The sequence below is a fragment of the Lissotriton vulgaris genome, chromosome 7, assembly GCF_964263255.1.
Source record: "Lissotriton vulgaris chromosome 7, aLisVul1.2, whole genome shotgun sequence".
In the NCBI taxonomy this organism is placed as follows: Eukaryota; Metazoa; Chordata; class Amphibia; order Caudata; family Salamandridae; genus Lissotriton; species Lissotriton vulgaris.
This window is the reverse complement of record NC_141695.1, coordinates 1776642494-1776655627: the sequence shown is the minus strand read 5'-3', so window position 1 is coordinate 1776655627 and position 13134 is coordinate 1776642494. Positions and strand designations below refer to the sequence as shown.

The window sequence follows — 13134 nt, the reverse complement described above, 5'->3', positions numbered from 1 at the left end:
CACTGGCACCTGTGGCACCTGTGGGTCGCACTGGCACCTGTGGGTCGCACTGGCACCTGTGGGTCGCACCTGTGGGTCTCACTGGCACCTGTAGGTCTCACTGGCACCTGTGGGTCGCACTGGCACCTGTGGGTCGCACCTGTGGGTCTCACTGACACCTGTGGGTCACACTGGCACCTGTGGCACCTGTGGGTCGCACTGGCACCTGTGGGTCGCACCTGTGGGTCTCACTGACACCTGTGGGTCACACTGGCACCTGTAGGTTTCACTGGCACCTGTGGGTCGCACTGGCACCTGTGGGTCGCACCTGTGGGTCTCACTGACACCTGTGGGTCACACTGGCACCTGTAGGTTTCACTGGCACCTGTAGGTCTCACTGGCACCTGTGGGTCGCACTGGCACCTGTGGGTCGCACCTGTGGGTCTCACTGACACCTGTGGGTCTCACTGACACCTGTGGGTCACACTGGCACCTGTAGGTTTCACTGGCACCTGTAGGTCTCACTGGCACCTGTGGGTCGCACTGGCACCTGTGGGTCGCACCTGTGGGTCTCACTGACACCTGTAGGTCTCACTGGCACCTGTAGGTTTCACTGGCACCTGTAGGTCTCACTGGCACCTGTGGGTCGCACTGGCACCTGTGGGTCGCACCTGTGGGTCTCACTGGCACCTGTGGGTCGCACCTGTAGGTTTCACTGGCACCTGTAGGTCTCACTGGCACCTATGGGTCGCCCTGGCACCTGTGGGTCTCACTGGCCCCTGTGGTCGCACCTGTGGGTCTCACTGGCACCTGTGGGTCTCACCTGTGGTCGCACCTGTGAGGCCTCCAGGGGGGACCCCTGAACTTTCTCTTGCTTTTGCTGCTGAAACGTTTTGCCGACAGTGACCTTTTCTTGCCTCATAATCTGCCCCCCCCCACCCTCTATGCTCCAGTCACTGCCCCCCTCACACCCGCCCAGTCACGTGACGCCACTGATGCCGCTGCATCATTCACCTACACACCTCACTCAGTGGTGCCCCTGTCAGTACTCACCGCCCCCCCCCCCCTCGCCCGGTCCCGAGGCTCCGCCCCCGCTTCCTCCCGAGGCCTAGAGGGGCCGGGGGGACCCCGCCCCAGCCCTCAGACTCCCGGAGCCGCGGAGCGTGAGGGAGCCATGGGGAGCGAGGTGAGGGGGGGAATGATGGGGATCCGTGGGGTGAGGGGGGTCAGTGGGGTGAAGGGGGGGGGTCCGTGGGGTGAGGGGGGCAGTGGGGTGAAGGGGGGGGGGTCCGTGGGGTGAGGGGGGCAGTGGGGTGAGGGGGGGCAGTGTAGTGAGGGGGGGTCCGTGGGGTGAGGGGGGTCCTTGGGGTGAAGGGGTCCGTGGGGTGAGGGGGGAGGGGTCAGTGGGGTGACCCGTTTATAGCACCAAGAAAAAGGGCCACAAAGCGGGGTTCACCCTCCAGGCATAAGATACTAGGGTCATATCAGGGGGGTATTTAAAGCCCCCGAGGGAGGGAGGGGGGCGAGAGGTCGCTCCTTGGAGTTCCATGTTCATAGGGGCAGAGGGGGGCCGTGAGGATGAAGGCCCGAAGCCGCCGTTCGGAAGAACGCACCAGGAGAAAGGGGTGGGCAACAAGGGAACTCCGGGGCGTCATATGAAGCTTGAGGCGACATGTGAACCCCGAAGGGACATGTGAACCCAGAGGCGTCATGTGAACCCCGGGGCGTCATGTGAAGCTTGAGGCATCATGTGAACCCTGAGGCATCATGTGAAGCTTGAGGTGTCATGTGAACCCAGGGGCGACATGTGAAGCTTGAGGCGTCATGTGAACCCCGGGGCGATATGTGAACCCCAGGGCGACATGTGAAGCTTGAGGCGTCATGTGAACCCCGGGGCGACATGTGAATCTTGAGGCGTCATGTGAAGCTTGAGGCGTCATGTTAATCTTGAAGCGACGGGGGAACCCCAGGGCGACATGTGAACTCTGGGGTGACATGTGAACCCCAAGGCGACCCCGGGGCGACGTGAACCCCGGGGCGACATGTGAAACTTGAGGCGTCATGTGAAGCTTGAGGCGTTATGTGTATCTTGAGGCGACAGGGGAACCCCGGGGCGACATGTGAACTACGGGGCGACATGTGAACCCCAAGGCGTCATGTGAACCCCAGGGCAACATGTGAACACCGGGGCGACATGTGAAGCTTGAGGCATCATGTGAACCCTGAGGCGTCATGTGAAGCTTGAGGTGTCATGTGAACCCCGGGGCGACATGTGAAGCTTGAGGCGTCATGTGAACCCCGGGGCAACATGTGAATCTTGAGGCGTCATGTGAATCTTGAGGCGTCAGGGGAACCCCAGGGCGACATGTGAACTCCGGGGCGACATGTGAACCCCGGGGCAACATGTGAACCCCGGGGCAAAATGTGAACACCGGGGCGACATGTGAAGCTTGAGGCATCATGTGAGCCCTGAGGCATCATGTGAAGCTTGAGGTGTCATGTGAACCCAGGGGCGACATGTGAAGCTTGAGGCGTCATGTGAACCCCGGGGCGATATGTGAACCCCAGGGCGACATGTGAAGCTTGAGGCGTCATGTGAACCCCGGGGCGACATGTGAATCTTGAGGCATCATGTGAGCCCCGGGGCGATATGTGAACCCCGGGGCGATATGTGAAGCTTGAGGCATCACGTGAATCTTATGGCGTCATGTGAATCTTGAGGTGACAGGGGTACCCCGGGGCAACATGTGAACTCTGGGGCAACATGTGAACCCCGGGGTGACATGTGAAGTTCGAGGCGTCATGTGAAGCTTGTGGCGACATGATAAACCCCGAAGGGACATGTGAACCCAGAGGTGACATGTGAAGATTGAGGCAACAAGTGAACCCAGAGGTGTCATGTGAAGCTTGATACGACATGTGAACCCCGAACGGACATGTGAACCCCGAGACGTCATGTGAACCCCGGGGCGTCATGTGAAAGTTGAGGCGACATGTGAACCGTGGGACGTCATGTGAACCCCGATGCAACATGTGAACCCCGAGGTGACATGTGAAGCTTGAGGCAACATGTGAACCCCGAAGGGACATGTGAACCCAGAGGTGACATGTGAAGCTTGAGGTGACAAGTGAACCCTTGGGTGTCATGTGAAGCTTGAGGCGACATGTGAACCCTGAGGCGTCATGTGAAGCTTGAGGTGACATGTGAACCCTGGAGTGTCATGTGAACCCTGAGGCGTCATGTGAAGCTTGAGGTGACATGTGAACCCTGGGGTGTCATGTGAACCCCGAGGTGACATGTGAAGCTTGAGGCGACAAGTGAACCCCGAGGCATTATGTGAAGCTTGAGGTGACTTGTAAACCCCTAAGTGACGTGAAGCTTGAGGCGACATGTGAACCCTGAAGGGACATGTGAACCCCGAAGGGAAATGTGAAGTCTGAGGCGACATGTGAACCCTGAGGCATTATGTGAACCTCGAAGGGACATGTGAACCCCGAAGGGTCATGTGAAACTTGAGGCGACATGTGAACCCTTAGACGACATGTGAACTCCGGGGCGACATGTGAACCCCGGGGCGATATGTGAACCCCGGGGTGACATGTGAAGCTTGAGGCGCCATGTGAACCCCGGGGCGACATGTGAATCTTGAGGCATCATGTGATGCTTGAGGCGTCATGTGAATCTTGAGGCGACAGGGGAACCCCGGGGCCACATGTGAACTCCGGGGCGACATGTGAACCCCCGGGGCAACATGTGAACCCCGGGGCGATATGTGAACCCCGGGGCGACATGTGAAGCTTGAGGCATCACATGAATCTTATGGCGTCATGTGAATCTTGAGGTGACAGGGGTACCCCGGGGCAACATGTGAACTCTGGGGCAACATGTGAACCCCGGGGTGACATGTGAAGCTTGAGGCGTCATGTGAAGCTTGTGGCGACATGTGAACCCCGAAGGGACATGTGAACCCAGAGGTGACATGTGAAGATTGAGGCGACAAGTGAACCCAGAGGCGTCATGTGAAGCTTGATACGACATGTGAACCCCGAACGGACATGTGAACCCCGAGGCGTCATGTGAACCCCGAGGCATCATGTGAAACTTGAGGCGACATGTGAACCGTGAGACGTCATGTGAACCCCGATGCAACATGTGAACCCCGAGGTGACATGTGAAGCTTGAGGCAACATGTGAACCCTGAAGGGACATGTGAACCCAGAGGTGACAAGTGAAGCTTGAGGTGACAAGTGAACCCTTGGGTGTCATGTGAAGCTTGAGGCGACATGTGAACCCCGGGGCAACATGTGAAGCTTGAGGCGACATGTGAACCCTTAGGCGTCATGTGAAGCTTGAGGTGACATATGAACGCTGGGGTGTCATGTGAACCCTGAGGCGTCATGTGAAGCTTGAGGCGACAAGTGAACCCCGAGGCATTATGTGAAGCTTGAGGTGACTTGTAAACCCCTAGGTGACGTGAAGTCTGAGGCGACATGTGAACCCTGAGGCGTTATGTGAACCCCGAATGGACATGTGAACCCCGAAGGGTCATGTGAAACTTGAGGCGACATGTGGACCCTGAGACGCCATGTGAACCCCAAGGCAATGTGGGAAGCTTGAGGCGACAAGTGAACCCCAAGGTGTCATGTGAAGCTTGAGGTGACATGTGAACCCTGGGGTTTGATGTGAACCCCGAAGGGTCATGTGAAACTTGAGGCGACATGTGGACCCTGAGACGCCATGTGAACCCCAAGGCAATGTGGGAAGCTTGAGGCGACAAGTGAACCCCAAGGTGTCATGTGAAGCTTGAGGTGACATGTGAACCCTGGGGCGTCATATGAAGCTTGAGGTGATATGTGAAGCTTGAGGTGACATGTGAACCCCGAAGGGACATGTGAAGCTTGAGGCAACATGTGAACCCTGAGGCGTCATCAGAAGCTTGAGGTGACATGTGAACCCTGGAGTGTCATGTGAACCCTGAGGCGTCATGTGAAGCTTGAGGTGACATGTGAACCCTGGGGTGTCATGTGAACCCCGAGGTGACATGTGAAGCTTGAGGCGACAAGTGAACCCCGAGGCATTATGTGAAGCTTGAGGTGACTTGTAAACCCCTAAGTGACGTGAAGCTTGAGGCGACATGTGAACCCTGAAGGGACATGTGAACCCCGAAGGGACATGTGAAGTCTGAGGCGACATGTGAACCCTGAGGCGTTATGTGAACCTCGAAGGGACATGTGAACCCCGAAGGGTCATGTGAAACTTGAGGCGACATGTGAACCCTTAGACGACATGTGAACTCTGGGGCGACATGTGAACCCCGGGGCGATATGTGAACCCCGGGGTGACATGTGAAGCTTGAGGCATCATGTGAACCCCGGGGCGACATGTGAATCTTGAGGCATCATGTGATGCTTGAGGCGTCATGTGAATCTTGAGGCGACAGGGGAACCCCGGGGCCATATGTGAACTCCGGGTCGACATGTGAACCCCCGGGGCAACATGTGAACCCCGGGGCGATATGTGAACCCCGGGGCAACATGTGAAGCTTGAGGCATCACGTGAATCTTATGGCGTCATGTGAATCTTGAGGTGACAGGGGTACCCCGGGGCAACATGTGAACTCTGGGGCAACATGTGAACCCCGGGGTGACATGTGAAGCTTGAGGCGTCATGTGAAGCTTGTGGCGACATGTGAACCCCGAAGGGACATGTGAACCCAGAGGTGACATGTGAAGATTGAGGCGACAAGTGAACCCAGCGGCGTCATGTGAAGCTTGATACGACATGTGAACCCCGAACGGACATGTGAACCCGAGGCGTCATGTGAACCCCGAGGCGTCATGTGAAACTTGAGGCGACATGTGAACCGTGAGACGTCATGTGAACCCCGATGCAACATGTGAACCCCGAGGTGACATGTGAAGCTTGAGGCAACATGTGAACCCCGAAGGGACATGTGAACCCAGAGGTGACAAGTGAAGCTTGAGGTGACAAGTGAACCCTTGGGTGTCATGTGAAGCTTGAGGCGACATGTGAACCCCGGGGCAACATGTGAAGCTTGAGGCGACATGTGAACCCTTAGGCGTCATGTGAAGCTTGAGGTGACATATGAACGCTGGGGTGTCATGTGAACCCTGAGGCGTCATGTGAAGCTTGAGGCGACAAGTGAACCCCGAGGCATTATGTGAAGCTTGAGGTGACTTGTAAACCCCTAGGTGACGTGAAGTCTGAGGCGACATGTGAACCCTGAGGCGTTATGTGAACCCCGAATGGACATGTGAACCCCGAAGGGTCATGTGAAACTTGAGGCGACATGTGGACCCTGAGACGCCATGTGAACCCCAAGGCAATGTGGGAAGCTTGAGGCGACAAGTGAACCCCAAGGTGTCATGTGAAGCTTGAGGTGACATGTGAACCCTGGGGCGTCATATGAAGCTTGAGGTGATATGTGAAGCTTGAGGTGACATGTGAACCCCGAAGGGACATGGGAAGCTTGAGGCAACATGTGAACCCTGAGGCGTCATCAGAAGCTTGAGGTGACATGTGAACCCTGGGGTTTTATGTGAACCCTGAGGCGTCATGTGAAGCTTGAGGTGACGTGAACCCAGAGGCAATATGTGAAGCGCGAGGTGTCATATAGGGTGACCAGGGGATTTAGTGGGGCTCAGAGTGGTAGTTTTGCACATGTGTGTGTGTGTATATATATACACACACACACATACATACATAAATAGCCACATTTTCAGGGCTACGCATAAACCGGGACAGGCCTTTAATAAGAATAAAGTCTTTAGCACGTCTTTTATTTCCAGCGTGTCCCGGTTTTTGTTTTTCAGTCTGTTCTCCCTGACATAAACCGAATTCTTGAGTCACACCCCATTTCTCTCCTGAGGCTTGCGTTAAGGGGTCCCCCGCACAGATGGACGCCCACTCTTATTTCCTGTAAAACTCATGTTTCTTTTAACAGTACTTTGTGGGGTTTTTTGGAGGGTGGACGGCGAAATGAGCAATCTCACCACGCGCTGCTCTTTATATGAGTAAATGTGTATTTTAGGGGCAGCACCGCTGAAGTTACGTGTCCAAAAGCGCCCCCTTGTACCCTGCACCCCCCATGCACGCGTCAGAGGGGGGCCAGTGTCTGTGCTCCTGCAGTCGATTGTGACTTCAACACGGGGTGTGTGAGGGCAACAAGAGGCAAGACGTGTCCTTCCCGCTCACGAGTGGGTTCTGGACCGAGGACCCCCCCTCGAGTCTCTTCCGACTCTTCCTGGTGCCTTTCTGAAGGGAGCGGGTGACTGTCTGCACCCCGCCTGGAACAGTGTCGGCCCTTCTGTAATGCCGCGGCTAGAGTTGTGATAGAGAACGGGATCTTGGCCCAGAAAGCCGACTTTTTGTGATTTGATGTAAATCCTTTCAATAGTTTTTGAGAAAATAAGGTTCAAAATCTATGTATATTTATAGCAATGCGGCACGGCCGTGGCGTATCGGGTACAGCAAGCTCCAAACCCCCTATCGGATTGGTTGGGCCCCAACCTGAAGAAAAGGATTTGGCCAACATTTTATGACTCTGGAACCTGGTACCCATAGTCAAAGGACATAAAACAAGCATTGGTAATGCATGGTTTTCGCCTATGTGATGAATAATGTGCTGTTTTTATCAATCATCTCCGGGAGAAGGAAATAACTCCCTGACAGATAACACGGGAGTGGAGTGGCTGTGGCGCAGCGGCCAGAGCTGGTGACTAGCGCTGGAGACCTGGCTTGAGTCAGGGTGGCGCAATAACCTGTGATTCTATGCAAATCACGTAATCTCCCTGGGAGATAAATTGTTATAGAAATCTGCTGCAAGAGTAACAAGCATTTGCACCGCAGGACACAAGTGGGCTTCATCCTCCGAGCAGCAGTACGCCAGAAGCCGCATTTGCAGAGTGGTGTAAAAAGGGGCATGGCCTCGGATCACCTCTCTGCAACGCAGCTCTGTGGCGCTTACTGGAGGTACCTGGTGGGCTAGTTGGCCCACAGGGACCCTCAAGATTCAAGGGGAGTTAATCCCTTAACTTACAACGTGCCAGGGGTCCAGGGAGGGGGGGCCTGATATAACAAGTTGGCAATTTTGCTGTGTGGGACTTACTGGTGGTAATAGGAGGGGTAGTTGACCCCCAAAGTTGACTATGTTATAGTTAGAAATTAGCATTTAAAAAACCTTAGAAATTCACTGAAAAAACATAAGTTTCAGGGATGCTATAGTTAGTTGGACATTTCACTCATACAGAACCAGAGAAATTCCACCTTTTATAGTTAGTAGAGATAGCTATAACTCGCGCCCCCGCAATGCACTGCTGATGACGTCACATAATAAATCACCTATGACATGGTCAGTGACATCACTCTCGACATCTCAAACGACATCACTGATGACATCACTGGTGACATCATCCTTGTGATTTTCTGATGCACCTCCTCACACCCTAATAAAGCCTTTTATACACCCACTCTAAAGTCATGCAAAGAATCAATCACACCCATTTACTCACCTATACAGTTATACACACCACACCTCACTTATTTATACAAATATTAACACATGCTTACTCTATTATACAATCACTGACCCAAGCACACACTCATCAATACAGCCACTCTCACAATCACTCACTCTCAAATATAGTCATTTATGTACTCCAAAACTCACATATACTGCCTTTTACATATGTAGTTACTCACATATGTACCACTGAGGTATCCATTCACCGACCAACACACCCATACACATACTCTCCCACCCATACAGCCCTTCACAGATGCACTCTTGAACCTATACACCCAGTGATTCACCCACTCACACATCTATGCACAGTCACACACACCCCACCCACCCACACAGACACTCAGGCACCCATACAAATACTCAGACAACCAATCAATCGCCCATGTAGACACTCATGTAGCTACTCACCAACCCATGCAACCACTTATACACCAACTAACAGACTGATACAGAGATTTAAACAGTTTACTCACTAACCCATGCATTCAGTAAGATACGATTAATCAGTCACTTATACAATCAGTCACGCACCTACTAAATCCTCCATTCTGACACTTATACACCCACTCATAATTCAATTCACCGTGGCATATATATAAAAAATATTTAAACTTTACAGAAACACAGAGTCACTGGATGATCTCATCAGTGATGTCATCAGTTATGTCATTTGAGATTTCATCAGTGATGTCATTTGAGATGTCATCAGTGATGTCACTGGCCATGTCTTGAGTGATGTGTTATGTGATGTATAGTTATCGCTACTAACTATAATGGGTAAATTCTCTAGTTTTGTAGGAGTGAAATGTCCAACTGACTATGGGGCATATTATCAAGGAACTGAGTTAAAATTATCGCCACTTGAGCGGCAGAAAACTGCTGCTAAAGCGGCGGTATGGGCTTAATAATACGCCCTTGAGAATTCCAATAGAAGGCCATGTTCACAGCAGAACATGGGCTTCTATTGGAATTCTCAAGGGCATATTTCTGCCGCTAAAGCGGCGATAATTGTAACGCCGTTCCTTGATAATATGCCCCTATACCTTCAGTGAAACCTATGGTTTTTTCAGTGAATTTTTAAGGTTTTTTAAATGCTAATGCATTTCTAACTATAACGTCCCTGAAACCTATGTCTTTTTTTTAGTGAATATATATATATACATATATATAGATGTATATATATATATATATATATATATATATATATATATATATATATATATATATATATATATATATATATATATATATATATATATATATGTGTGTGTGTGTGTGTGTGTGTATGTATGTGTATATATATATATATATATATATATATATATATATATATATATATATATATATTTATTTATTTATTTTATGGAGTTTGTAAAGCGCGCAGCTACCCCCGAAGGGGTGTCCCGGCGCTGAAATCCAGGGGTTACTGAGTGGAGACGGAAAGAGAAAAAGACAGTGCAGGGGAAGTTAGAGTCCGGAGAAGAGCCAGGTTTTGAGTTTGGCTCGGAAGACGGTTTCAGAGGGGCAGAACCTCAGCTCAAGAGGAAGGGAGTTCCAAAGTCTGGCAGCAATGACACCGAAACCTCTGCCACCGGTTCTGGAAAGTCTGAAGCGGGGCAAGATGAGGAGGCGGAGGTCATTGGATCTCAGGGATCTGGTGGAGCAAGATATCGAGACCCGATTTTTCAGGTAAGTAGGACCGAAGTTGTTAACGGCTCGATAGGTAAGGGTGAGGACCTTAAACTGAATGCGGCTGGCCACAGGGAGCCAGTGGAGTTGCCTTCGATATGCAGAAACAGATTGACGGTAAGGGATGTTACCGATCAGTCTGGCCGCAGCATTCTGGACAATCTGCAGCCGGCCAATCAGGTACTGCGGAGCTCCTGCATAGAGGCTGTTCGCATAGTCCAGGTGGGACGTGATAAGGGCCTGGGTGACTGTGCGGCGGGAATCCGTGGGAAGGTACGGGAGGATCTTTTTTATCATCCGTAATTTCATGAAGCAGGCGGAGGTAACCTTATTAATCTGGGTTTTACATGACAAGGAGTCCTCAAATTGGAAGCCCAGATTCCGCGCCGAGCGAACCGGGGTTGGGGCGGGATCAAGAGCTGTCGGCCACCACCAAGACGAGGGAATAGAGGTTTTCTGATTGAAAAACAGAACCTCCGTTTTATCTGCATTCAGTCTCAAATGGTTCGTAGTCATCCAGCCGCTGATGTTATTCAGGCATTGGCGAAAGTTGAGGAATGCGGAGTCCGAGTGGTCCCGGAAGGAAAACACCAACTGAGTGTCGTCGGCGTAGGATACCACCCTGACTCCGCAGGACTCCACGACGTCAGCCAGGGGGGCCAGATAGACATTGAAAAATAGGGGGCTGAGGGCGGAGCCCTGTGGCACCCCACATGACAGAGGTTTTTTCTGTGATTTGTAGGGGCGTAGTAGTACTTTCTGACTTCTGGATGAGAGAAAGGACTCGATCCAGCCGAGGGCAGTGCCACCGACGCCTATCTGCCTGAGACGGTCCAGGAGGATGGGGTGAGAGACCGTATCGAAAGCTGCGGACAGGTCGAGGAGAACCAACATGGCCTCCTCGCCCCTGTCCACGCACTCCCGGATGGTCTCCGACACCTCCAGCAGGGCCGTTTCGGTGCTAAATCCTGCTCGGAAACCGGATTGGGATCCGTGAAGCAGAGAGTGGCTTTCCAAGTAATCAGTAAGTTGGAGCTGAACTGCTTTTTCCAGGACTTTGGCAGGTTTAGGAAGGAGGGAGATGGGACGGTAGTTAGAGAAGATCGAGGGGTCTGCGTCTGCCTTTTTCAAAATAGGGATCACCAGTGCCTCCTTCCAGGTGGTGGGGAAGAAGCCATGGTGAAGGGAGGCATTCCAGACGGAGAGGAAAGGGCAGGCCAGTGAGGGTGCCAGTTCTCCCATGATTTTGGCGGGAACAGGATCAGAGGGGGCGCCAGATTTGCAGGCGATGAGCAATCTAATGGCCTCGTCCGTGCTTAGTTTGTTAAATGCAAGGAGAGATGGAGACTCAGGGGGATTGGGAGCAGGAGATGGAGTGATTGTCTCAGTGGGGAAGGAGACACATAGTTTATTTATTTTTTCAAGAAAAAAATCTGAGAGTCCCTCACAGAGGGCCTGACTAGCGGTATTCTGGGGGGCTCTGGCCGGAGGGTTAATAAAGTCTTTGACGACGTTAAAGAGCGTTTTTGAAGAGTTTTTTGCTCTGTTAATTTGAGTGGCAAAGTGGTCTTTCATAGCGCCTTTTTTCAGTTTAAGAAATTGTTTGAGTGCCATTCTGTAAAGTTGTTTGGCATCAGAGTCGTAGTGGAGCCTCCACTTGCGTTCAAGAGCCTTACACTTGCTTTTCTCCTCCCGAAGGGAGGTGGAGAACCAGGGAGCCGAGGGCCGCGACCTGGTGGAGGAGATGGTTATCTGGGGGGAAATGGAGTCAATTGCCGTAAGGAGGGTAGAGTTTAACCTAGCGACATTTTCATCAATGTTCGGGGAGAGGTGCTCCGATTGGTAGTGGAATATGGGGTCCAGGGTAGCGCAGGTGACTTTATGCCACTTTCGTCCTAATTCCTTCCTGTGAGCCGGTTGGACAGATTTGCGTCCTAAAGTAAGGGAGAATGGGACGAGGAAGTGATCGGTCCAGGTTAGAGGGAGAGGCTGGAGGGCAGTGATGAGCGAAAAGTTTGCGAAGATGAGGTCCAGGGTGTGGCCTGCCACATGGGTGGGACCTGCAACCAGTTGTTTAAGATTGAGGCTTTCCATGGTGTCAATCAGGTTAATAGCCTTAGCGCAAAGCGGGTTGTCGATGTGGAGGTTAAAATCGCCCAGGACAATGAAGTTTTGATGTTTAATAGAGAGATCAGCTAATAAGTGGACAAGGGCGTTAAGGGAGGGCGTGGAGACAGGAGGGGGACAGTAGACGAGTGTGCCAGCTAGAATTGTTGACGCATTGTCGGAGATGGAGAAGTACATGGCTTCGATGGTGCCAATTTCACTAAGTCTAGTGAAAGTAAACTGGAAGGAAGATTTGAGAATGACGGCAAGACCGCCACCGGACTTGCCTCCGGTCCGATTTAGGCATTTGATGTCATAGCCTGGGGGGATAGCCAGATAAATGTCTGGTGAGGAAGAGTCTGTGATCCAGGACTCGGTAAGGAAAAGAATATCCCATTCCTCAGACGAGATGGACATCCAGATGTCGTTGGCGTGACGGGGTAGAGATCGACAGTTAATCAAACCTGCACGTAAAGTGAGCTGATTAGAGGAGGAAGGATGCGGTGGTGAGCAAGGGGGAAGGCGGGGTTGGCAAGGTGGAAGCGTAAAACTGCATTGTGAGCAGAGATAATGAGCGGTTTCCAGGTGATTCGGGATGCAGCGGGGGCAGGTCGGGCATAGATGCGAGTTGAGTAGGTGAAGTTGGGCAGAAGTCCAGCAGATGCGGGTGGGGCTGATGGAAGAGGCAGGGGGACTGGCCCTGGGCCCGGTCCAGGCCCGGACGGGCCCAGACGGGCTTGCCTTTGGCGCGCCTTCGGCGCGCTGCCGGCGCGCCCGCTGCGCCCGTCCGCTGCGCTTCCTGGCGAGGCACATC

The 13134-nt window shown here is 52.5% G+C and overlaps 1 protein-coding gene across 1 annotated transcript in view; it reads left to right on the top strand.

Annotated features, from left to right (window-relative positions):
• The first annotated feature begins 1132 nt into the window (after window positions 1–1132).
• The window catches only part of CXCR3 (C-X-C motif chemokine receptor 3), a 45719-nt gene continuing 33717 nt past the window's right edge, over window positions 1133–13134 (top strand). The window contains exon 1 of the mRNA XM_086933164.1: window positions 1133–1165. Within this exon, the coding sequence (XP_086789290.1) occupies window positions 1154–1165 (12 nt within the window). The 5' untranslated portion in view covers window positions 1133–1153. The remainder of the gene's footprint in view (window positions 1166–13134) is intronic.